The sequence below is a fragment of the Poecilia formosa genome, unplaced genomic scaffold (assembly GCF_000485575.1).
Source record: "Poecilia formosa unplaced genomic scaffold, Poecilia_formosa-5.1.2 Scaffold105, whole genome shotgun sequence".
Classification (NCBI taxonomy): Eukaryota; Metazoa; Chordata; class Actinopteri; order Cyprinodontiformes; family Poeciliidae; genus Poecilia; species Poecilia formosa.
This window is the reverse complement of record NW_006800044.1, coordinates 1,175,662-1,201,132: the sequence shown is the minus strand read 5'-3', so window position 1 is coordinate 1,201,132 and position 25,471 is coordinate 1,175,662. Positions and strand designations below refer to the sequence as shown.

The 25,471-nt window shown below is 41.3% G+C and overlaps 3 protein-coding genes across 5 annotated transcripts in view; 1 reads left to right on the top strand and 2 right to left on the bottom strand.

Annotated features, from left to right (window-relative positions):
- Positions 1 to 6,201, bottom strand: part of LOC103143191 (glucocorticoid modulatory element-binding protein 1) — a 16,627-nt gene extending 10,426 nt beyond the window's left edge. Inside the window, exons 1-6 of the mRNA XM_016675007.1 lie at positions 5,714 to 6,201; positions 4,216 to 4,348; positions 3,867 to 3,925; positions 3,554 to 3,675; positions 2,062 to 2,165; positions 143 to 327 (exon numbers count right to left, since the gene is read on the bottom strand). Coding sequence (XP_016530493.1) covers positions 143 to 327; positions 2,062 to 2,165; positions 3,554 to 3,675; positions 3,867 to 3,925; positions 4,216 to 4,331 — 586 coding nt within the window. The 5' untranslated portion in view covers positions 4,332 to 4,348; positions 5,714 to 6,201. The remainder of the gene's footprint in view (positions 1 to 142; positions 328 to 2,061; positions 2,166 to 3,553; positions 3,676 to 3,866; positions 3,926 to 4,215; positions 4,349 to 5,713) is intronic.
- Positions 6,202 to 6,944: 743 nt separating this feature from the next.
- On the top strand, positions 6,945 to 20,303 carry LOC103143148 (discoidin, CUB and LCCL domain-containing protein 1). Of its 3 annotated transcripts, none has more exons than XM_007559574.2 (15): positions 6,945 to 7,126; positions 10,217 to 10,438; positions 12,078 to 12,215; positions 13,516 to 13,567; positions 14,001 to 14,073; positions 14,161 to 14,294; positions 14,383 to 14,420; positions 14,669 to 14,860; positions 15,905 to 16,017; positions 16,236 to 16,407; positions 16,509 to 16,604; positions 16,699 to 16,792; positions 17,714 to 17,751; positions 17,833 to 17,943; positions 19,115 to 20,303. In XM_007559574.2, exons 1-15 carry the CDS (start codon positions 7,024 to 7,026, stop codon positions 19,525 to 19,527), a joined length of 1,989 nt encoding a protein of 662 aa, XP_007559636.2. In that variant the 5' UTR covers positions 6,945 to 7,023; the 3' UTR covers positions 19,528 to 20,303. The 3 variants fall into 3 exon arrangements, with proteins under 3 accessions (XP_007559636.2, XP_007559637.2, XP_007559635.2); XM_007559575.2 differs by having other exon boundaries at positions 16,236 to 16,410; positions 16,512 to 16,604; XM_007559573.2 differs by having other exon boundaries at positions 16,236 to 16,410.
- On the bottom strand, positions 19,776 to 25,000 carry LOC103143149 (zinc finger protein 135). Its single transcript, XM_007559576.2, has 3 exons — positions 24,819 to 25,000; positions 24,430 to 24,697; positions 19,776 to 23,109 (listed from the first exon to the last, which is right to left on the bottom strand). The coding sequence occupies exons 1-3, from the start codon at positions 24,843 to 24,845 to the stop codon at positions 21,629 to 21,631; spliced, it is 1,776 nt and encodes a 591-aa protein (XP_007559638.1). The 5' UTR covers positions 24,846 to 25,000; the 3' UTR covers positions 19,776 to 21,628.
- Between the last annotated feature and the right edge of the window lie 471 nt (positions 25,001 to 25,471).

The window sequence follows — 25,471 nt, the reverse complement described above, 5'->3', positions numbered from 1 at the left end:
CCTAAATATTTATCATATTTTGGTGCTTGGTTTCAAAGTGATCTTCAATTTATTGGTTTGAAATGTCAATGCTAAAAACAGTGGTTAGAGCATATGTGATTGGTATGAAAACAGGAAACTTTAAGTGCCAACTGTAATCTACCTGTCACAGTAGCCAGCTGTCCCCCAACAGGCTCGAGAGCCAAACACGACAGGCTTGGCTGCACCAAGGCCCCTGGAGGAGGCCGGGTGCTGTTCATCAGCACATCGAGCTTGGTGCTGCGGCAGGTGTTGCTGCACACTGACTCATGCTGGTAGAAATCTATCTGGCCAGAGTCCATCATTTTCCTGCAAAGGGGACAGGCAGGTTACAATAATATGGCAAAGTGTCTGAGAAAACATTTTTCTTTTTTTTTCTTGTTTTTGCTTTCGTAGTCGCATGGGAGACGTTTGGTCTGAACAATCCTAACAGCCTCTCGCTATTTTGTTTGATGCGGGGCTTGTTGGTCAGCCCTCCGGAGGCATAAAGATAAAAAGAACAGATGCCGCCTGTTGGGTTTTGCGTGTTGCCTCCCAGCAACACCAACAGCAAGTGCAAACACGATAAAGAGGTGAGAAGTGCTGCTCGAAGGCTTATATGTGAACCATTTGATCCTGCTATCATCACAGTTGTGATTACCCACTGCCTCTGGTATGCAGGCTCAAACAGACACTAAAACAGAGATGTGCACATTGGATTTTGCATTAAAGCAATCCTGACGGTGGTTCACCGCAGTGTATTCTAAAAGTATTAAAACCCCATTTTCCCCACATTTTGTCATATTGCAACCACAAAATGTAACTGCATTTATTGGATTTTCATATGACAGACCAACACAAAGTAGTAGTGTGGATAAGAACCATCGCATGACAATAAAATGTGTTTTAAAAATAACTACGATCAGTGTGGCACGCATTTGTATGCAACTCCTCTAACGTCAACGCTTTGTAGAAACATCTTTCTCTTCAAGCTTTTGGAGTTTTCTCTCCAACAGCTTCACCCAGACTGAAACCGTTTCACATTCCTTCTTTACAAAAATAGTTCAAGTGCAGTCAGATTGGATGTAAACCATATGTGGACAGTTATTTTCAAGTCCTACCACAAACTCTGTCTTGGATTTAGGACTGGGCTTTGACTGAGCCGTTCTCATAAAGAAATATGCTTTAATCCTAACCATCGTAGCTATGGCTTTGGGTCATTTTCCGGTTGGAAGGTGAACATTTGCACCACTCTCAAGTCTTTTTTTTGCAGCCTCCTATGGACTTTAACCAGCTTCCCTATCAATGTAAAGAAAAAAGTTTACTAAAGCATCCTGGTATCGACATTTGTCAAAGGGGGGATGGTGTTTTGAGGAGGAATTGCAGAAGGTTCCCTTTTGGTCTTGCTTGAGCAGAGTACCTTCTTCCACGTGTTTGTTGGTTTTGCCTCATGGTCTGTGGAAAACTCCTAGTGACACTTCGAATGCTTGTCTTTCAACAATGACTTTCTCATTGCCTCTACTCAAAGGCCAGATTTGTGGAGTATAAAAAGTTATCTAATAGACCAATTCAACCTGAGCAGAGTATCTTTGCAGCTCCTCCATGAATATATGTTGTTGGCTTTTTTTTTTACTAATGTTCTCTACCAAATCTTTAATGCCTTCACAGAATAATGCACTTAAGTTACACACCATTTTACCCTATTTATTATCTGTCTTTAAAGAAGCATGGTTGCACTGGATTTTATGTAGGTGTATTAGACGAAGAGGGAATAAATACAAATGCAGATTTTTCTTTAGAACCAATAAACAGGTATGCTTCTCCTTCCATTTTTATGCTTTGTATCGGTCTATCACAGAAAATCCCAACAGATTACATTGAAGTTTGTGGTTGCAACATGAACAAATTTGGATGGCACTAAGGCTCTGAATAGTTTCACAAGATGCCGCACAAGACAAGACATTCATCTGTTTTAAAATGATAAACATGACAGTCGGCACAAGAAAGTGGAACTAAAGGTTGTTAACAGAAAGACAGATGTTTCTTAATGTTTCATAATCTTACCTGAGCATAACCCCTCCCACTCTGATGGCTCTTTTCCAGTCCTTCAGAGTGGCTTTTCCTGCCAAGTGTACAAACTGCTTGGGACTAATGAGCTGGTCATTGAACTGTAAAAAGCAAGACAGGGCAATTTACATCATGTAAACAGTCATATAAAAAGTAAAATAGGCTGTTAACCCATGTAATGATTAGCCTACATTTTATTCCTCTGGAATAATTTACAATTCAATCAACCACACAAGAAAAACAGAAAGGTATTAAGTTAATAACATCATAAATGTGTTACGATATAGACGGAAATCTGTGGAGTTTGAAACGACAAAGGGTGGGAGAAATCTGCCTCAAGCAACAGGAGTATCGAATCTGAGCATGAAAATATAAATTACTCTTTTTGGAGGAAGCTCATTCATCCATTTCTTTTTGTAGAAAAAGGAGAAATCACAGATTTGACACAGAGTTATTTCATCTGAACATTCTGGCTTTGCAAAATGTACTAAGAAAAATGTGAAGTGATTTTTTTCTTTTTTTTTTTGATTGAAAATCATTCTCTAACAGGAGATCCATCATGGAAGAAATGTATAAAAGTCTTTCAAAGCAGGACTTCAACCCAGTGTGCCGGAGCACTCAGCTGTGTATAAAAGTGGTGACAGGCACAAACAAATTGCAAAAGTTGCAAAAAGAAAACAGTGCACTACAGGCAACAAAGGTCAAAACACAAAGGGACAGGAACCTGAAAGTCACACACCTTGAAAATTGAAAAATGCACAACAGACGAATGGAGATAATGTCAGAAGGAGATAGAATGTATGTATAGAAAAGCCAAATATAAAGCATTTCTAATACCAACAAAGAAACCATGGTTAGTGTGGATTAAAGACGTAAAAGCAGAGGTGAAAAACTGATGTCTGGAGAAAAGTGGTATTTAGTGTCAAATCAAAATTCAATGATGGGACGATGTTGGTGGTTCAGTTGGCTGCAGATTCCGTGAAGCATCTAAACCTAATGTGTTAAATGTCAAGAAGATTTCTAAAGCTACTGATAACTGATTGATAAGTCAATCAGTACCTCTGCTAGTAATACCCAGATGGAAATTTAGGCTATTGTGTTTTGTCACTTATTATGGAGTTTCATAAAATATTTATTAGGTGGGTCTATTTGTCTATTTGTCTATTTTCTTTGCAAAAAAAAAAAGAAGAAAAAACTTAAAACGCTGTAAGTGTGATCAGTTTATTGAAATAGGGAACAGTTCAACACATTCTCTAAAAGTGTGAGTCCATGTTTTGTTGTTTTTGTTTGGTAGAAGTTGAACTTGTGTGCCCCAGGACAAAACCTTTTTCCTGATTAGTCTCTGATTTAAATGTCAAGATAGTAAGAGGAAGAATAAATCTAAAGGAACAATGCAGCAAAGATTTTTTTTTTTTTTAAAAAGTACACCGTGGTTGGCTCTCCCGTAATAAATCAGCACTTCTTGGACACATTCAGCATATTGACCTACCTTAACACATCGTACATTGATTCCAGGACAGACAAACTTCTTAAACAGCAGGACTGCTGCGCTGTCTCCACAAGTGATGGGGTAGCCATACTCTATCTCTGTTCCATCGGCTTCACAGTCACCTTCACAGGACGCAGCAAAAAAAACATCACCGGAAGAATAATCGAACAATTACAACACTGAGACTATCACCCAGCACTATGCTGAGTACTATACATAATGATTCTGTTGTATTGAACAAAATGTGTGTTTTTTGTATATGTTCATTAAGTTTTAAAGAGATAATATTTTTGGTTTGCATGCCTTTACTTACTTTGATGTGTCTCTATCGCTAAAACTCTGGTGGCAGTACCGACACTGTCGCCATTTAGCCTGCAGAGGGCGACATAAATTCACATTTGAAATTAAACAAACCTTACTTTACTTTCTCTGCACACTGGACTGTTGCGTTAACTTAAGAATATACAGCATATACAATACAAACAGTCATTTTTCTACATCAGTTTAGCTCACACACAGATATAATGGGACAATAATGGTTTTGTTGTTTTCTTTTTTGTATTCCCTCCAGGCTTTGGTTATTTAAAAATGTGATTCTGATATGAAGACTAAGACTTAAACTCCAAGGCAACGACTGGTACCCCTCCGTGCAATCGTCTTACCCATTTAGCTGCAGGATGATTTGTCTCTGATGGATGTTGTCCCTGCATTCCTGTTTCTCTGTTTTAACCACCATGACTTTGCCTGAAGGCTCAGAGACCCATTCAGCAGCAGCCATCTCACCTCCCAGCAGGGCTGTACAGAGACAACAGGTGAATCACATTAATGTTCAGATCAAACACAAATACTTTCCATTACATATTTTTGGATAAAAATAATTTCCTGTTGTTTCAGAATTAATTCATGCCTAGGTTAAAACAGCCTCTGCATGCTGGGATATTCTAGATGAGGAATGCAGCTTATTCAGAACATTTTCCAACTCTAATGTGAGAGGTTCCATACAATTCCATATAAAAAAAATCTATTGGATGGGGGATAAGAAAAACCACACAACCCTGGTTTAATTTATTGTTAGTATTCAGTGCTCTGGAGTTCACGCCTGCTTTGTTTTTAGGGAATTTGATCAACTGTGGAGTTCAGCTCTTAAAAGTAGGATTTTCTTGACATTTTAATTACGTTATTTAGCTAAAATCATCATTCACAATAAGGTTACAAAAAATGAAAATAATCTGATTGTACAAAAGCATCAGGCAACAGAAGAGACCAAAAGTTCATCCAAAAAAATATCTTTACTAAAAACAGTGTGCCAAAAATGACTGTCTCAATGACCAATGGATTTATCTTTGATGATGAACTCCAAGTCTTTGAGATTAAAAAAACGTTCTTTTCCTAATCTTAAACTCCATACAAAGAGTCCATACTTTGCCAGAAGGAGCATGTTAGTGAAATTAAATAACCTGGAATGTTTTGGACTTAACCGTAATTTCAAAATGTGGTCGTAAAACTGATGATGATGAATTATTTCAAAACCATTTCTTTTGTTGCGGTTAACGCAAATGTATCTTGTACAATTCAACTGACAAACTTTATTGTCTATGAAAAACGTTTTTAAAAAGCGGAATAAGTGTTCAAACTTCAACAATTGCGTGACATTTGCTCGTTTGTGTCTTTCAGCAAAAACCCATAGTTTTCAGAGAGGTTCTTAATGTCAATGTCCATTCATTAGATGGGCACAAAACAATCTGCTGCATCACCGCGGCGTATATCAGTAATTGGGGAAAAGTTGAAACAATAGTGACATTCCTGTAGCAGCGAGTCAGGAAGGCTGTGAGGCCGAAAGTAACACAGAATATTAGCTGCAGGAATTGTAATGTCTGGATTAAATGTAATGAGTTAAACTTGAAATGTTTAGTCATTTATGTGAGACAAGGTATGATGGGAAACTAATTTCAATTCTTATACTCTTGTCATGAGCCGCTCTCAATTTGACAGTGAACGCAAATGCAATTGAAGCCTTTGCAATAATAGAACAAGAACAGCCTATCTTTCAGGAGAACTTAACGAAAGGAAGAAACAGCTAACCACAGTATCAGACAGACTACAATGAACTAAATATATTCAGCCGTTTTCTTCAAATTAGTCTATATTGGATTAGCATACCCGGACAGTTGCGTGCCTTTCTTACCCTCTTCACAGCCTCACTCTGACGTCTGTTGGTGCGGCATCACGCACCCCTGTCGCGCGTTCCCGTCCCACACAGGATCCACAGAAACAAAAACCGGGGTCCACTTCCACTCCTCGCACTCTACGGTGTAAACAGCGTAAAAAAATAATTAATCCTCCGCTTGTTCAGAGGGACACGGCAGCGTGAGCCAAGCTGTGTCGCTGCCCTTCCTGCAGCCAAGGCAGCGTTTGCCTGAGAAGCATCTGTCCCGCTGTCACGAGAACCGCTCTGTTGGCACGCGATGTGTAACTCGGTCAAACTGTCCTCGTGAGGCTGGATTTGTGCTCCACTGTAAAAGTTCACGGGCAGGGCGACTTTATTCACCCGGTATTTAAATTTCTCCTCCACACACACAAACAGAAAGCAGAAAACACTGCATAAGAAATACTTCAGTAATATGTGAGTATCATATTCTTATTAGTGATCTGGGACTACAAGCTTGACGTGTTCTGCTGTTGCCTGTATTTCACCAGTAGATGGCAGTTTCGCACTTAAGTTGATGACAACTATTGAGCAAATGCAACACGATAGGGATTAATAATTGTTGCTCGTTGTGATTTTGCGAGTTAAATGGACCGTTTTCGACTTTTGATAAGGTTTAATGGGATAAAATTCGTAAGCATGGGCTGACTAGTGATGCCGAGTGAGGACAGCATAGCTCACATAGTGCTAGATGATTCTTCTCACATTCCTTTTTTAGTATTTTTCCTGGGACTTTAGTTTGTATCTATTTGTTCTGCTGGAATAACTTCTAAAAGTCTGTCATTTACCTTTTTTGGAGGATAATATTTCTACTTGAAGTCCTCTCTTGGACTTCAAGTTGAAATCATATTTGGACCACATAACTTCACTGCTTTCTTCATGTGAAAATGTAGTCACAGTGGATAGTGGTAGATTGTTTTACTCGTGGGCAAAATTCTTTCTTTCCTTTCTCTATTGTCTTTGAGCTAGTTTGTTGGTATGCTGCTTTTCGTAAATATGGCATTTACACAGGTAGTGCTATGAAAACCTCTACAACCACTGTGCTGGCGTGAACAAATACAGACACATTTGGAGTCCCATACATTTGGAATGGAATGCCCGGGATCATTTGATTGACAGTCATCCTAACCAATAGGAAGTCGAGTTTACGACTCGTGGCCAATAGTAATTTCGCAGGATATTCTGCTGCGAGTTTTTATTGAAGCGAGAACTCGACCCATCGAAGTATGCACCTTACTTTTTTCCTTGGACAGGGCTGGAAATCATGCTTGGAAAGAGCAAAACCATCGAGGATGGAATGAAGTTTGTTTTTACTAGTTTTTGGATTACTTTTTGCGCCTGTTTAGTTGATGTTCGCTGTCAGGAGGGTAAGAAAAAGCCCCTTTTCTGTTGACGCTTTTGGTTAAACAAACAGACAGAAATTATTGCGACGTGACACGGAATTTCTAACATCACGTTAGCTTTTTGCTGAGTAACAACTAAAAACTAAATATTGGTAAACATGTATTATTACAAGATAACACTTTGTTAATAACGTCGGAAAAGTGACAAGAGTTCAGGTAAAACTTTAGTACGTGGCTTAATTTTTTTTTTTATTATCCTAACTTTCTAACTCATTTCTGAAACAAATATTTAAAAACTTGTTTCCCAGCTAACATTTTTTTCTGAAAGTTGGGATATATTTGCTGCTGTGTATGAGTCAAAATCAACTTTTGATTAATGTATTTATGAATAGGACTGTAGAATGCTGCATCTTATAAAGCACAAAGGTCGCCCATGTGGTATGATGGACACATTCTTTGAATACTCTTCCTTGTCTATGTGTTTACCTGCTGCTCCCAGCTATCCTTACCACGGGCTTTTCTAAACTGCATTCAGCAGCATGAATCACACTGACCATATTTACACACAGAGGCAAAGAGAGACAAATGATTACTCCAGCATAGACTATGACTACACACCACAAATCATCTTCTTTGTTGTTTTCGTCTGGCTCTCTGGCTTTGGTTTCTTCACATATCGGAAGCTGATTAAAGTCCAGGGTGAATTGCAGATTCTGAATCATGTTGTTGAAATAGTAATCCTCATTAGCTGTGGCTGGGACAGGTTTTGGGAGCTCTACCTCAGCCTGTTTTCTGTTTTCACTCTGCAGTGATTGGCAGATTGTAAGGGATAATCCTATGCAGTGACAGGTAGGACAGGTGAATATCCTGTTTGCCAGTGCGGACCTGCAAGAACCTGCCAGCAAAAAAAAAAAAAAAAAAAAAAAAACTTAAGTGGAAAAAACAGCATTTGCTTATTTAACACTTTAAATTCCTGTTTTGTTGATCTCCCTGAACTGGTCAGGACAAGCTGAAGTCATGCTGCACCTCCCACTAGTGCATAAGTGTACAACATAAACACAGGATTTCAGTTATTTCTTTCTACAAACAAAAGTGTGGCTTGAATTTCCAGCTTGCCATCTAACTAGCTTCTCTCTCACAGCTGAAGAAACATTCCCACTGCACGATGCTGCTACCATCATGTTGGCCCACTGGGAAATTGTTAAATTTCTCTAAAATGTCTCTTTCCGACACAAACGGTGTCATGTATGGTCTCATGTCACATGGGCATCTTGTTTTTACATACTTTTGGATTTCTTTGAACTTTTACAAAAAATACTAGATTTGCAGAGTTCACATGTAAACAGATTCTCTACCAGAGCTGTGTCCTGCTGCAGCTCCTCCAGTGTTACCATGGCTACAGTACTTATCTTATTAACTCTCTCTTTGTTTGCCGTTGTCATTTTACCCTTTATATTGTTCAGATGATGGATTAATCGGTGCCCTTTAGATGTTCAAAGGTTTCTCTTTTATAACCAAACCCTTCTAAACATCCCCAAAACTTTATGACCCCTGACCTTTCTGTTGCATTCCTTGCTCTTCACGATGATGTTTGCTTTCCAATGTTCTCTAACAAACTTCAGACCTTCAGAGAAAAGCTGTATTTAATCTGAGATTAAATTAGACACAAGTGGACTCTCTCTACTAATACTTGGTGAGTTGTTGTTTTTTTTTTTGTATTATCAAAGTAAAGTGTGTTGAGCACAGATTCATTTTTATTTGAACGATATTCTCATTTTCCCGACACTTTTCTGCATTGCTTTCTGCTGGTCTATCACATAAAATCCCCAATAAAGTGCTTTTGAAGTTTGCGGTTCTAAAATGTTTAATAGGCGCATAAATACTTCTGCGAGGAGCTGCGTTGGCTCCTTGATGCAATCAGAACCAGACGGGTTTGTCAGAGTGACTGCAGGTGAAGGGGTTCAGCCAGCAGGAGACGATTAGCAGCCACCCAGAACGCAGCCGGCACTGCCGCCGTTGTGGCCTCCCACCGGAAAGTGACAGATCCATGCTCTGGTGCCCACAGCAACAGCATGTCACTCTGGCATTTCCACAGAAATCCTTTGGGGGAACTGAGGAGGGGAAGCAGCATTCAAAGGTTTGTGGTGGGATTTGAAGAGCTGTTGGGAAGTTGGGGGGGATGTGGGGGTGGACAGTGTGATGCAGGATGTGTGACACAGGGGCAGAGGAAGGTTATCTGGGGGTTTGGGAGCCATATATGGATGGGCGGAGGAGGGTGGGAGTGATGTTTAGGCTCAGTCTGGCCTCGATGTCTCACTCAAGTTTTGACCATTCTCGGAACATGTCACCTCCGTGGTTTTGTGGGGGCTTGAATTTGCGCAAACAGTTTCCAGAGAACTAATTTCTGACTCAATTGGCTTTTTTTCTTTTCCTATGAGTAACACAGATATTAGACGAGGTATCTAAATATTTGTGTTTTCTGTTCCAGTAGAAGCGTTTTAGTCAGAGAACTTAGGTCAGAGGATGTAACAAATTAAAGGCCGAAATGTTTTTGGGGTTTTTTTTCCATATGAATAGATTTTCCTCCAAAAATATCCAGTTCTTTGTCTTTTAACCTTTGTTAATATAAGTATATTGGCAACTTGTTCAGCTTATACTATAGTCTAGAGGAATTTCCTTCATAATTAGTTGTGTCATCACTCAGTTATGAATATAAACATGTCCAGGTCTGCAGGGCCTGTTTTGATTGGACTTGTTATTCGTTTGTCCTGAAATAATGCTTCACCAAAGCCTTTAATATTCACTTTATTTAATTTAGGAAAGTTATGACGAGCCTGTCTGCGGTTAAGACGATTTGCCTTTGCTTAAAGTGCAGCCAATAATTCACTTCTCAGAGCTGATTTGAGAGTAAAATCTGTCCACATGAATACCGAGTACAGACGATAGTCCTTCAAAGGCTACATTTGATCTTTGTGGCCAAGTGTGGCAGAAAGCTAACACTGCATTCCCACAGTGAAACCTGGTGGTGGAAGCATCATGCTGTGGGGATGCTACTTTCATTTATTGACTATTTATTTTCATTGCCCTCTTAAGTTCGTTCTTGCTTCCCCTTAGGTAACGGTTGTGGACACGCGGTGCTGGGAACGGAGTCAGGTACCATTTCCTCTCCCAACTACCCGGGCACCTATCCCAGCAACGCCTGGTGTAAATGGAGGCTGCGCGTGCAGGAGGGCCGGACGCTGCGCCTGCTGTTTGGAGACTTTGACATCGAGAGCAGCCCAGGCTGCAGAAACGGATCCATCGTGATCACCGGCAAGAGCGGAGAACGGAGACTGGGTGAGTTCACCTACGATTTCGTTGTGACCTCAGACGCAGTCAGCGTTTTGCCGGCATACCTGCCGACAGACTTAAATGCTCCTTGCCGTTATTAGAGAACTTACCGGCATGACTCTATAGTCATAGCGTGCCATTTAGCTGAAACATCGATGGGAGACAAACCCTATTTTGCAACAAGCACATGTACGTTTTGCAACCAGCTGTATCAGGTTGTGTCCCGAGGCTACAGATATTTGACAGCGCACCAAAAATCAAGGCTGGGAGATTATGACGATATCTGTATTGTCCTGAAGGTTGTTGGATTTATTTAAGCCCCAAAGCATTCACTGTTGTCTGTCTTTTGCTGCTAATGTAGATCATCTGTAAATATCAGGGATTTGTGAGAAATATCATTTTTTCTGAGCTCAACTGATACTGCAGCATTTATTGTCATTAAAAAGATACAAAATCCTTGTCTGCTATCAGTGGAAGGTTACCAGTGTATCTGTAGCTTATTTGTTTGCTTGTGATTGTGAATAAGTATATATTCTGTACCTGCATTTATTAAAGTGGATTATTAATGGATAGCACCAGAGGTTTAAGGAGGTTTCTTGAAGAATAAATAAGAAAGAAATAGACCGTTTTTAACGACTGATACCTTTTTTTCTTTCTTCCATAAAGCCAGATCTTTTCTTTTTTCAGTCTCTGGATCTAAAACCTTTTTTCCTTGTCTTTTGACTTTAGCTGTTTGACTTAGTCTCTTTCTAGTCCTGGCAATGTACTGTAGTGAACAGTATGTGCTTGTAAAATAAGTGAAGACCTGAGAGATTCATCATCCCTTTGTTGTTGGAGCAGTTTTTATGCAGTAGTCTTTTGTGCCCAAAGTGAAGCCTTTAAGACAGACTAGTACTACAAAACACCCCTTGGGTCAAGAAAACCTTTTTATGGCTTAATGATTCATATTTCAGAAGATGAAAAAGCAGTAAAAAATATCGAAAGACATTTACTTCGGCTGAAGAAAAGCAGCCCTTTCAAAACTATTTATGCTCCATTAATTTTTAAAAATGTTGTAATGCTGCAACGCCGAACTCCAATGTGTTTTATTAGGTTTATATGTGATCAAACACAAAGTAGTGTGTGCTTGTGGAGTAGAAAGAATAAAATAAAAAAAAAGTTTGACAAATAAAAATCAGAGAGTGGTGAGTATCAGCATTTAGCCCAGGATTATTCTGCTTTCCGCTCCAACCATCTTCCCGTCAAACCCAACCAGCTCCTGGTTTCCTGTCGGAAAAAAAAAAGAAGAAAAAAAAAACATTCCCACAGCATGACAGTTGCCGCCACCGTGTTTCACAATAGGGATTGCAAAAAAATGTCCACTTTTACATGTGAAAAGCCAATGGGGCATATTCCCAAACATCCACAGCTTTGTCTGAACAAAATGTGGTTTTGCAAATAGGAAGACTGAAGACAAACGCACTCCCTCTGATTTTGAATTGGAAAACATTTCTAAAAAAAACAACAAAAAAAAAAACAAGCAAAACAGAAAGTCAAACACAACTTGAGAAAATGTACAAAAGTCCAAGGGGTATGAGTGAACTAATTTAACTTTACTCAAGATTTTTGTTGTTTTTCTGTACTTTGACTGGTTGTTTATTCCCAGGCCCAGTGTGTGGAAAGCTTAATGCAACCATGAAGAATGTGACTCTTGAAACCAACGAAGTGACGGTAACGTTCATGTCTGGCCCACACCGCTCTGGACGAGGGTTCCTGCTTTCTTATGCAACGGACCAGCATCCAGGTACGTCTGCAGCAATCCCTCTGTTTTTTGGCTAATTATTAGGCTACGCAATACGAACAAGTGGTGTTTAGAGAGACGGTATGCTATCACTGTCCTGGAGTACATAGTTTCTGTATTACTCCTGTGCTTTGCCCTTACAGGACACGAACAGCACATAATCCCAGCTTCATTTAATGCATGATTACCAGTTGTCTGCGTTCTTATTTACAAGCTTTCACTGGTGTTTTTGTCATGCTCACTGTTCTGTTAATGTTTACCTGTGTGCGTGCGTGCGTGCGTGCGTGTGTGTGCATGTATTGGTGTGTATGTGTCTCGGCTTATCTGCATTCATTCTCCATTGCTGCGTTTACTCAGAAACAAGAGTAAGTCTCCTTGTCATCGGCTGTCTCGGGTCGTTCACCTCCCCTTTTTTCCCCAACAAGGCCAAGCGCCGCCGAGTCCTGCTGCAAACCATCTGTCGTTGGGGGGGTTTAAGTATTAACATACTTCTGGATATTTTAGCTCATAAATAAAGTTTTAGGGTGTTTTGGATCTTTCTGTGCAAATGATTGTTTGGATCTCATTGCTATGATATAATGAGAGAGACCGTCCTCTTTTCTCAGTGAGGTTTCCGGTTTGTATCATAGTTTCCTGTTTTTCACTTAGTTGTTTATAAAATCCATCGGCGTCTGGAGCTGAGGCCTTGAGCAGAGACACAGACCTCTATCTGTTAACTATGATGGCAGAAGAGCTGCTGGCGAGACTCGTGTTGTGTGACTAAGGGACGGCAACAAAGGCGTCAGTCACATTACAGAGACGACTGCCTTTCTCCTAATATAGAACGCTTAGAGCGTGCCAGACTGTCTCATCCTGAATCTGTGCTGTATGATTCTGTGTGCGCGTGTGTGTGTGTGTGTGTGTGTGTGTGTGTTTGTTTGTAATACCTTGTGGGGACGATTTTCCTGACATATGCTACGTTGTGGGGACCAATTGCCCCTTTGGGGACCGGAGCCTGGTCCCCACAAGGGGAAATCCTGTTTTTGGGTCAGGGGTCAGAGTTAGGACTAAGGTATGAATTGAGATTTGGTTAGGGTTAGGGTTAGGGTATGTGATGGTTAGGGTTAGGAAAAGGGTAAAGGTAAGGTTTAGGCTGTAGAAATGAATGGAAGTCAATGGAAAGTCCCCACAAAGATAGCAACACAAACGTGTGTGTGGAGGGAGCGTGGGTGTTGTGTAAGCCAGAGACTTCCATGTTTCTACACCTTTCATGAATGTTGATTAATTTTAGCATCTGATTGTTCTTTTTTTTTTTTTTTTACAGATCTGATTAGTTGTTTACAAAGAGGATCCCATTTTAGTTTCCAGCATTTAAGGTAAGTTTGATACAGAGACTGAGACACAATCCAACCTGCTGAAGTTTTTGACATTTTGTTGCACTATAAGCATAACATTAACTTTTGTTTGGATAATTTTTCATAGAACAACACCAAGCAGTGCTCTTGTAATACTGCGTAAACCATATTTTGCTGCAGTTACAATTCATTTGGTGAAACATGGCAGTGTCTACATCATACTGTGGGAACACTTTACCTTGGATACTGATGGGAAGATGGATAATTTTTTTAGCTTTTTAGTTCCACGTTTTGTTCTTGTTCACAATTACAGGCTGCTTTGTGCTGGTCTGTTAGATAAAATATATTAAAACTTGATATGACAAAATGTAGAGGAGTTCAAGTGGTGTGAATACTTTTGCAAGACACTGTGTCTCTGTGGAGCTTCTTTCCAATCTGTGATTCTGCTCCTCAGCGTGTATTGCCCAGCTGGATGCAAAAATGTCCCGGGGGAGATTTGGGGAAACTCTGAACTGGGCTACAGAGACGTAAGGACACATTTTCCTTTACCAAACTCTGCTGTATTTAACGTAACCCAACTTTTAAAGTATTATATTTGTTCTCTAATGTCACAGACGTCGGTTTTGTGCAAGTCTGCTGTCCACAGTGGAGCTACGTCTGACGCTTTGGGAGGCCGGATCACTGTGAATCAGGGGAGAAGTCTCACGCTCTATGAATCCACCTTCGCCAATGGAGTCCTCTCTAAAACGTTGGTTCCTGCGTTGTTATCACAATGAAAGATCACAGTGATGTTTGCCAGCTGCTTGTTTGACCTTTCTTTGATGCCGTTTTGACAGGGGGTCATTATCTGATAAGAAGCTGCTGTTTAGCAAAGGTAGGACCTTTTTTCTTTTTTTTTTCACAAATCAGGGTTTCACCCTCAAGCAGGGCATTATTTACATTCCTTGAGTTTATTTTCCGTGGTAAGCTGCTGTGTTTTACATTTTGGCATCTCTTAATTCCTTAGCAGTCCACTTTCTGCAGCATGGCATAAAAATTTTCTTCATTATTAACATAGTTAAGACACAAGCATTTCTGTTAAACAATGGGACACGTTCTTCCTTTCCTCTCATTCCCAAACAGAATGTAGCAACATCCTGGCTGTCTCTGCTCTAAATGCATCGTCTTTCTGGGACAAAAACAGTCGAGAGCACACAGCGTTCTCAGCCTCCAGAAACACAGAGTCCAGCCACGACTTCCTGCTCTGGACAGCAGACCACAGGGATCCCAACCCGTGGGTGGAGATTGAACTGGCTGAAAGGAGCACTGTGACGGGTAAAAAATATATAGAGATTTTTTTTTTTTTGCTTCTCTAATTCCTCTGATTCTTGTCAATTAAGTTAATTTATATTAAGTATTGTAATAACTAAAATTACCTCCATTTATTCAGAACCCATCTGTGTCCAGGTTAAATGGTAAAACCCAGTCCCATCCAGTTCATTTGTCTGATTACAATTGGAAACTGTCCAATTTGGTCCTAATATTACAGTAATTTAAGTCAACTTTACTCTCTCTACCTAAAGAAGGCCAGCCAATTTATTAGGGTCTTTGGCTTTGCAGCAATCCGTCATCCTGAGGAAGCATGCAGCAACAGGGACAGCTTCCTTTGAACAGGAAGATGCCTAAAGCAGAATCCAGTCCAGTATAACTGTCCATTTTCCACAACCAGCAGGGGGTTAAAGGGCAAGAAGGAGTCACAGAGCAAACAGAGATGGTCCAGGAGTTCTTTGTTGTGGGAAAACTGGTTGGCAGAAGTGGCTCAATCAGTGACTTCACCGATTAAAGAAAGAAAGAAAGCTGAAAGTCACTTTCTATTGGAAAGATAATGTAGTTATTGGGGGCAGGGGAGTTTACAGCACAGACATAGAAAACAAACATTACATCATCATGCTAGGAGTATTTTCTATTTTGGTCACAATAAAAGATTATTCCAAATCTAAATCTGCCAGGTGTATTACTGATGCTGGGCCAGCTAGTAGAAAAACAGTAACATCACTGTCAGTTGCTTCGTCTAGGAAAAGAAATGCATCTCAGCGCAGAAGCACCAGGATGACTTTCTTTAGGAAATACATAACAAAGAGTGGAACCCATAGCTCTCAATGATTTTGAGAAAGAAACCAGGACGATATCCAAAGTCGGTGGCAGTAGTAAATGCAAGGACTACATCATTTAAAATAATGGGAGAGAATGGGAGGCTGAAGAACAGTTCATAGCGGCAAGAATATCGGCTAGGAGAGAAACTAGTGCTCCATCTTTGCTGTTTTTTTGGAAAGAACTCACATTAAATATGTGCATGCTTCTTCTCGTTGTTTTCCCCAGGATTAGTGACAACAGGATCGTCGGTGAGCTACATGGAATCTTACAGTCTGCAATTCAGCAAGGACAGAAAGAGCTGGAAGACTTACAAAGATGCTACGAGCAAAGAAAAAAAGGTTGGTGTCCCACCATGTGTCTGACGCGCAGTCAGCTCGTCTTATTCATGAATACAGAGTACGGCAAACGAACAAATCCAGCCGAGCAGCACCTAAATGTTACTTCCAACACTGAACTGCTGGAGACGCAAAAGTAACAAAACGTTTGTCAGTATAAATCCTGCGGGGTTCTTTAACGGCTGCTAAATTTATCTTGCTTTTTCCTTATTCGCTCGCAGGTGTTTCAGGCGTACACGGACGGCCACCTCACGGTGCTCAACAGCTTGATTCCTGCCGTCGTTGCTCGATTTGTTCGGCTTCAGCCTCTGAGCTGGCACGACAGAGCTTCTGCTCGGGTTCAGCTCTTAGGTTGCCCTGCTGCCAAGGTCACACTGAGGTCACGGCCTCCCGGTGGTGAGCACATCCTGTTTGCCTGAGTCACATATTATCTGTTCGCACAGTTTCACTGACTGACAAGTGTTACGGAGGTAAAACCGCTGCTTCTTTTCCAGCAGAGTCTCCGTCCATCAAGTTTAACGTGGATACCCTGAACCCAAGCCCCTCACCCACTCCCACTGAGAAAGCCCTGTCTGTGGAAACAACGCTAAGTATGTACTTTGCGTAGGAGAAGCAATGTAAACTGATTTTAAGAGTCTGTTTCTGCAAACCTCACTCTGTCCTTCCACACGTATTCTGCTGCAGCCCACAGTCAGCCAGTGATCATAGCGGTGGGAGTGGTCCTGGGACTGGTGATGTGTGGGAGCTGTCTACTGGCTGGGATCTGGTGGAAGCGAAGGTATTGTGCATCAATGTTGCGCTGGTTTCACTTGCTCCTTTCGTCCACTTTCTGACTTTCTGCAGGATTATTGTTAGAATGAATCCTTCAGCTGTTTTCATTGACTCTACAGTTCCAGTAAGAAGATTGCATACACTCTCCATTGGCATGAATATCGTATTTTCTGGGGCTTTTAATGACGCATTTGAACATTTCTTCTCGCAGGGTGGTTCGATAACACAAAATGACACATAAAGGCTCAAAAATATTCGTACACTTCCAGCTGTATATGTAACCCTGAAATCAAAATGTTAAGAGAAGCTGCCACAAACCCTAACATGTCATCATTCGCCTGTACAATCAGAAAGAGACTGCAGTAGTTTAAAGGAAAGAAACCTTTAAACCTTTAAAATATAAAGACTGGTTAAAAGTTTGCCAGAGACGATGCAGAGAAAAATCAGAACAGATGAATCTTAAACAGGGTTTTTGGACTTCAAAACCATTAACATGTTTGGCATAAATAAGTGGAACTCCTACTGCCACTTGTGAGGCGTTGAATTTTATGATTTGGGAAGAGCTTTAATGCACATGTTCCAGCTGTGCATCATAGAATACACAACAGTGTGTTTCAGAGCGTGCTTCAGAAAAATCTGAGTCCTGTATGTGTTCTTTGACCCGTTTTATTTACTCAGTTTTATTTAATCCTGGAAAAAGAACAATTCTAAGTAAAGCCCCCAATATGACATTAATGTTCATCATAAGTGCATGTTTATGTTAACGTCTGACCAGCACAGTATATGGCTATAATAACCTATTTAAATCTTCTCATTTGTATTGTGTTCACAGATGAGGAATATTTTACTACCATACTACATGGAAACTTGCTAAAGTCCATAAAACTTGTATCTAGTTGTAAAATACCTTCATATGTTCTCTTGCCAGGAAAAAAGACTCTGTAATGAAGAACTCCTTACCGACAGGTGAGTTAAGCTCATAAATGTAACATATTTCAAGTCCAGAGTCGAAAACGCTGAATTTGACTTTGTGTGTCTTTACATCAGTTGGCTGTCAGGCTTTTAAGGCAAAGAGTCTCCCGTGTCCACAGTCGGAGCTCATCTCCTACCCACTGGTGCGCAGCGTGCACGACGCTCTGCCGAGCCCCCCTCTGAACGGTGAGAACTGAGGAAGGTTTTCTGCTCTCTTCGGTCAACCCGGCCCTGCCTCCGTCATCAGCGGTCACTCTCAGCAGCTCCAACCAGGCCCTCTTTGAGGCCTAACCATTCTTTGTCCTGGCTCAGCGCATCGCCAGTCTCTGCATAAACATTCCTTTCTTTGGACCGCAGAGTCGCTTTGAAAGAGACCCTTTAATTGGAGCTTGATAAAGGCTGCCTCCCCCCCTCCTCCCCCTCTCTCGCAAGTCCCATCGCTGCCTCATCGAGCCCCTCGGCTTGTAATTCAGCTTTTCACACAGATACTCAGTGACTAAAAGTGTTGATTCTGACACGTTAATCTTAGTTATCATCACTTGGTGAGCTTCAGAGTTGGGTCCATTTGTAGTCTGATAAGATTTCTTTTATGCAGAAAATAATCTTCCAAATTTTTTACTTTCCCATTACCTAAATAATGCCATTTGTGCCCTTGTTTTTACATCAATGCAATAATTATTAATCTATTAGCAGTCAGAAATATGAATTATTTTAACAATGTGACACAATTAGACATTATATGAGAGTCCTAAAAAGGTCAAACTACACTGCTTTTAAAAACACTTTATGCCACAATCCATTTATTTCCTGTTGGACTAAATCTAAAAAGTGTTACTGACGACCTCCAGGATTTACTGGATCTGGACATGTCATCAGCACGTCCAGAACCAGTAAATCCACTCATAAACGCTGTCGTAAAACTGAGCGACCAAGCGCCACTGAGCAGCTGTCCAGGATATTAAATTATGTTATTCAATAGCCACAAATCAAAGGACAGCTCTAAAAAGATACTTAGAGGGCTTTTTTTTAGCTCCTCTGAATCATTACATATCACTCGAGGGTCTGTATACTACAATCCATCAAAAATGAGATAAGAACTAGAAGGCCATAACTCTCATCCATTGCTCTTTATTAGCCTGTGTTTAAGGGGAAATGCACTACTAGAGCTGTATTTGTTTCTGTATTCAATTTTAATAATCATCACCATATAGTTACCAATGTTAAATGCATCTCTGTGACTAGTCCTGAAGGCATTTCATTTTTTAATTACATCACTGAAATAAACATTTCTGTTTTATTCAGCTGCACCTGATAAAACAAGGTGACTTGTGACGTTTTTTTTTTCTCGTCTTCCCAGACTATGCTGCTCCTGCCATTACATCTGTTGGACAGAAGGTCGGTTCCACATTCAGACCCTCTTCAGATGAAGGCTACACCACTCCGTTCACCTGCGCCCATTACGACACACCTGGCAACCTTCCAGAGTACGCCGAGCCGCTTCCCCCGGAGCCCGAGTACGCCACTCCATTCAGCGAGCTTCCCCCTGAGCACCAACCGCCCAGCTTGCTTCACGGCATTATGCACAGACCTCCTGCTCATGCACCCTCCGCTCACAGTCAGTACGACTGCCCCTCACATAGGGTGCTGTTCAATGGCTACTGCACCCCTGCCCTGCACACCAGCGGCCCTTGCCCTGCCAGTGAAGACTACGCAGAGCCCAAGCCAAGTGACTCCTTGGTGCGAAAGCACACTTATGAGGAGGCCTTGTGAATGCAGGGCGATCAGATGTGGAGGACAGATCTACTTGGACCAGAGGATCTCTTAGATCCTAAGAGGACACTAACCCAGAGCGTGCTCAGCAGGGTGAACGTGTCAGTGAGAGATGTTCAAGGACATCAGGAGTCACTATAGACGACCCCCCCCCTCCACCCCCATATTCATAGAGGATATCAGGGTGGACCAGTCAGTACACAAGATCTGAGAGTCATGTTGACAAAATATTTCCTTACAGGAAGTTATGGATTTGTACAGTTTTTATTCCATAGAATGCACAAAGAAACTACAGGTTTGATTGCGTCTGAGACGCAGAGAGTCTACCAATGAAATGTTCAATCACAAGCTGCACTTTCTACAGAAATGTACACATCCGTCTTTTAAAAAAGGTGAAAGCAAAACAGTGGACTGATTGTTACTCGCTCGTACTGTTCACAACGCTTTGTAGACTCTTGAAGAAACACTGTTAAAGGTACACTGGTTTGGAGCTGTGACCACATATAACCACTAGGTGGCTCTTGTGAGCTTCAGATTTCTAATACTGAACGACATGTGTAACTTTCTGTCTGGAAAAATAACATGTTAAAGTACTTGGGAGTTGTAACACAACAAAGGCACAACAATACAGGATGAAAGTGTGACGAGGAAATGAAAAGTTTCACATACCGTCAGTGTGACTTTCATCAACACAAACACTGTCCTGGAAGTAGGAAGAAGTTCTAAACTAAATTAAAAGAGGATGTCATTATTAAAACTGTATACAAAACAAACTATTTTGGATTATTTTCCTTTCATATGTGTGTTACATACATTATGTGACATACCTCTGCGTCCACTCTTTAATTTGTATAAAAATACAATATCTAATATTTACTAAAAATGAAAAAGCAGGAAATTGCACTTTTTCTAATCACATTGAATTGTATCTTTTGAATATAAATGGCAGTCTTCTAAATAACAAGAAGTCAGCCGTTTCTTGAATTAGCCTTTACACTGGGGCTTTTACAAGTTTTGTGTTGAAGCTGCCTCTCTCACTACAGAATAAGGCACAATTAAAAATGTTATCAAGAACAACACGTTTTTTTCTAACTGGCAGAGATAGGCGCCACACAATAACACAAATCACTGCTCAGTCAAGTCTGCCTCGTTGTCTAAATGATCTATGTGAAGAAATAAAATAAAATGGACAAATTACTTGCACATAGCATTGAACGAAACACAAAACAACTTCAAAACAGTGGACAGATTTCGCTGCTGTGCCCTATCCGTCCAGGGCCGTGCAAAAGTGTCCACACCTTTTGATACTTTGACAAGAGCAGAACTCGGTAACGCCTTTAACATGCTTTACTGGGGGTTTATGTGAGCGACCTACACTAAATAGCACATAATTGTGAAGTGGAAAGAACATTATGCATGCTTTAGCATTGTTAACTAAATGCTAAAGCCTCTTCCTTTTCATCTTTTTTTCTTACGTCATTCGGCGTAGATAGTCCCTGCTCTCCTTCTCAACTGTATTTCCCTCTACAGCAGCAACTTCTTTTGAAATAAAATTCTTAATAGGTAAATCTGGTGCTTGACAAACTGCTGATAAATGTGCACTTACCCATGACAGATGGAAAAAGCAACTAGTTAGTTATCTTATACTAACAAGCTGCAATTAGCAAGCAATTAGCTTGTTAGCGTTAGCCTGATTAGCTTCGATTCACAGAACGTAATCCGAACGTAATATTGATTGACATAAAGTCCAATAAAATACACCAGATTAAATAGTCCTGCCATGACAAAATTCAATACGTCTTTAAGGTCAACTTGCACTGTTTTGATAGATTAAGACATTTTAAAGCCTTAATTATGAATTTACGAACCTGCAATACTCTGACACTCTCAAATTAACATCAGCAACCCTCCCGACCCCAATGGGATAAGGGTGTAAGAATGGATGGATCCATTTACCTTCACTTTCTTTTCATGAAACAATTTGGGTAGGCCTTTAAAACAAAATCCACCCCAAAAAGCACTGAACCATGTGGTTGTAATTTGGCAAAATTGGGAAATGTCAATACTTTTGGAAGGCACCAACACCAACATTAATGCGCTTTCATTCATTTTGATTCTGAATGTTTTCACTCCTCTGTCCTTGATTCTCCTCTTCCACCCGGCCGTCGTGCGAGTAGTGCACCAGGGTCTGATGTCGATTCCTGGTCGGGGCGTCTTTAAAACGCAGACCGCAATCCTCGCAGGCATAGGGCAACTCCTCTCTGTTGCCGTCCGCTCCTTCTGCTGGTGACCTGCTCTCATTTCCACTAGTTGGGATCCTCCCATGGTTTGTAGGGATCAGTTCTGTGGAACTGAGAGGATCTGAAGCTGAAGCCCTGACCGTCACTGGTCCACCGCTGGTCGAAGGCAGAGTTCTTGGACGCCCCGGAGAGCATCCCGTTGGTTTGGGTCTCGCCTCCCCGTCGAGTTCAGCTGACAGGCAGTGGACTGTTCGATAGTGGAAGCGGATCCCGGAGCGATTGGAAAAGCCCCTCCCACAGAGGCTGCAGACGAAGGGCCTCTCTCCTGTGTGGATGCGGGTGTGGATCTTAAGAGCTCCTGACTGGGTGAAGCACTTCCCACACAGGCTACAGCTGTAGGGCTTCTCCCCTGTGTGAGTCCGCAGGTGGGCCCGCACCCCCGCCAGATGGGGAAAACCCCTGCCGCAAAAGTCGCAGGAATACGGTCTTTCACCTGTGTGAATCCTCTTGTGGATCTTCAGAGCTCCTGACTGGCTGAAACTCTTCCCGCAGTCGGTGCAGGAGTAGGGCCGGGCGCCGGTGTGCACGTTCAGGTGAATGCGGAGGTTGCTGTGCGAGTTGAAGGCCCGGCCACACTCCGTGCAGAGGAAGCCTGACTGCTTCTGGGCATGCTCGGAGCGCTGGTGCTGCAGCAGCTGAGAGGGTCTGGAAAAAGAGGCAGGGCAGTGCATGCAGGGATGCAGAGACAGAAGGGGTCTTCCTCGTTCCTCTTGCTGCTGCTGGCCTTCTCTGTGCTGATGGCGGCAGACCTGAGGACAGGTGGGAAGCGAGCATCGGCAGGACAGGCAGGGAATGGCAGCAGACAGCTGTGCAGAGTGGGCCAGCTGAGGGCAGGGAACGCACGACGTTATGGGGCAGTGGTGGTGATGGAAGTGATGGTGGGCGTGGGTGTGGGAAAAGGGGGAGTCGGCGCTTTCCTGACTGTTCATGAGGTGAGCGCAGGTTTGTACTCCTCGGTGGCAACAGAAGCAGGGAAACATGGAGAGATGAGCCAAAGAGCCTGCTGAGGGTCTTAAGGGAGAGTCGAGGTTTTGGTTCTGGCTCTGGGTCCCTCTGACCGCATCGTTGGTCTGTGGTCGGTCGGACGGCCTGGACTCCTGCTCCGACGCGGCGCCGGTGGTGTCTGGAGAGCACAGGTTCATGCTCAGGTCTTTGGGCTGGCATGAAACTTGAGCTAGTAGGGATGAGGACAGCGACTGTCGGGGTGTTAAAGTTTCAAAGGAGGACGAGGAGCTAAAGAAAGGACAGCCGGGGCAGGTGCAGGCATGATGCTCATCCAAACCTGTGGAACAAGAAGAAAAATGTGTTACATATTTTTTTTTACCAAAACTAAAAAAAATAACGAGGAAGATCAACATTACTGAGACATGGAACAAGAGGTGGTGCAGTGCTTGCAATATTTATTGGGATCACTAGTAAAGATGTGTTTGAAAATTTAAAATTTTACTTTGTAATTTCAGTATATTTATTCAATTGGTATTAAAACTTCCTCTCAAATAAATGCACCATTTATTTATACTTTTTATGTTAATCAGAGTAATCCACTAACTGGTACCCTTGGTAAAGAAATATGACTTGATAAGTGGTTTTAGCATTTAGAATAAAAGATGAATTTAAAGTGTATATTAAGTATTGTGGAGGAACTGTCATGCTGTGGGCCTGTTTCTTTTCCTAAAGCTCTGGAAACAGGGCATCATGAATTTTTAGCATATAGCTAAATTATTTACTAGACCACAAAAAACAAAATCTACCTTTTTTAATTTCTTAAGGTGGGATATTTTCACATTGATAAAATGTGCTCAGTTTAGAATTAGCATTTTATGTGGGGGGTTTTCCCCAGTGGTGCTTCTTCTGCTGTAATAACCAGGATATTTACACATCTTTACCAATGTGCAATGAATTCGACGGAAGGATCGCAAAAGCAGAAGTTCCTCTTACATCAAAATATACGCGACAGCTACTATGAAAAAAAAAACATTATTGTGTAGCTCTCTGTAGTGCTACACCATAAAACAATTTCAAACATTTATTTAAAATCATAAAATGTCAGTAAAAACAATAATTGTAGACTTTCATTTTAATAAGGCAGACAATTCATGTCGCCTAAAAGGCACTATAATTATGTGAACACTTTTACCAATTGGGGAAGAGATTGCAACAGGTATTGAGAAAAATATTGTGATAATTTTTTTGTCCATGTCGTCAAGCTCTAGCTGTTACTCATCAAGACTTGATATCTTATTGATCTGTAATGGACTTTCATCTCCAGATAACACTTTCATTTCTAAGATAAATGCTATATCTTAACACAGACGTCTCACTGTTTTATAGATTTATATTAATTATATCAAAGATGGAGAAATTTGCTAATTTAAGTTTGATTTTTTTTATTTTTAGTTTGTTGTCTTTCAGTTCAATTTAAAACTAATAAAACTATATTAGATATTTAGTAAAGGTGTGGAGGAATGCCATGTTAATCAATAAACTTCCATATCTTAAATAAGAGATATGGAGTTCATTATAATTTAAAGGAAATAAAGTAATTCGGGATATGAGGTTGGTTTGATTGTATGCTAAAACAGCCTGCCATATATGATGCCACCTTCTGCTCTGTCTCTGGCCTCTCCCCTCCTGTGTGTTGCCCCAGCGTGGACCAGTCTGCCCGGGGCTGCCTCTCTCCTCTCCTGGACTGGCTGCAGAGGCTGAAGGGGTTGCAGCGAGGAAGCTTTGAGTCCGAGAGGAACACCAGCAGCAACAGCCGTCGTCCCCCATGATGCGTTTCTCACATCTGGCGAGTTTTTGGACTGGTTTCCAGACGAGAGAAGATCGCTTATGTACTGGTGCATGTCCATCCAGGAGCACTGGGCATGCTGCGACACGTAGAGCAAAAAAGAGCCGTGACGTGGCCTGGAGCCATGATTTCCTCTGCAACCAAGGCCTTTAAACATGCAGCGTTCAAACCCATATCATTGAAAGAATAAGCGTACTCACGTTATCGCTGCTCTTGTCTTTGTCCATACTTTACAACGCCGGCGAAGGAGGGACCTCTCCGCTTTGCCCCTTTACGGTGTCAAAACAACGAAAGCCACAATAAAATAAACACGTTTTGTCCTGACATCAACACACCCAGTCAGACTATCTATTTCCGGGTTAATAAGTCACGTGCAAACACACGTGACGCCTAGCAGACGTCGCAGGGACATATTTTGCCTAAATGTATCCGTCCATTCAGTTCTAGAGGAGACCTACTTGTCATGAGAGAGTATATGACTTTTTTTGTTTTTCATTTTATCACTTTAAACGTACAAAATTTAAAGTATACTATTTTTGAGATACAGAGTGACAGAGCAACAGTGTAGCACTACTGTGGATATGATGTGGCTTTAAAAGAGTCTATGAACATCAAATTTCACGTCTTACACAGACTAAATTGATTCAAGTGTGAACTTTGACTGGACCATTAAAACTCATGAACAAGCTCTGATTTAAGGAGTTCCATTTAAGCTCTGACTATTTTTTTTTTAGCTTCTTAATGGTTTTCTTTCAGTATTGTTGGCCCTTGTTTAGCTCCATCCATCTTCAAACCAGTCATCTGCACAGTCTGATACTGTCACCACCATGTTTCACCCTATGGATGGTATCTC

Excerpts from the sequence above, each read along its gene's own strand:
- LOC103143148 (XM_007559573.2), top strand. The coding sequence starts at position 7,024 with ATGCTTGGAAAGAGCAAAACCATCGAGGATGGAATGAAGTTTGTTTTT. Across the intron at positions 14,074-14,160 it reads CTGAACTGGGCTACAGAGAC|ACGTCGGTTTTGTGCAAGTC; the intron begins GTAAGGACACAT and ends CTAATGTCACAG. Across the intron at positions 17,752-17,832 it reads GAAGAACTCCTTACCGACAG|TTGGCTGTCAGGCTTTTAAG; the intron begins GTGAGTTAAGCT and ends TCTTTACATCAG.
- LOC103143149 (XM_007559576.2), bottom strand. The coding sequence starts at position 24,845 with ATGGACAAAGACAAGAGCAGCGATAAC. Across the intron at positions 24,698-24,818 it reads AAGACAAGAGCAGCGATAAC|CATGCCCAGTGCTCCTGGAT; the intron begins GTGAGTACGCTT and ends TACGTGTCGCAG. Across the intron at positions 23,110-24,429 it reads GGCCAGAGACAGAGCAGAAG|GTTTGGATGAGCATCATGCC; the intron begins GTGGCATCATAT and ends CTTGTTCCACAG.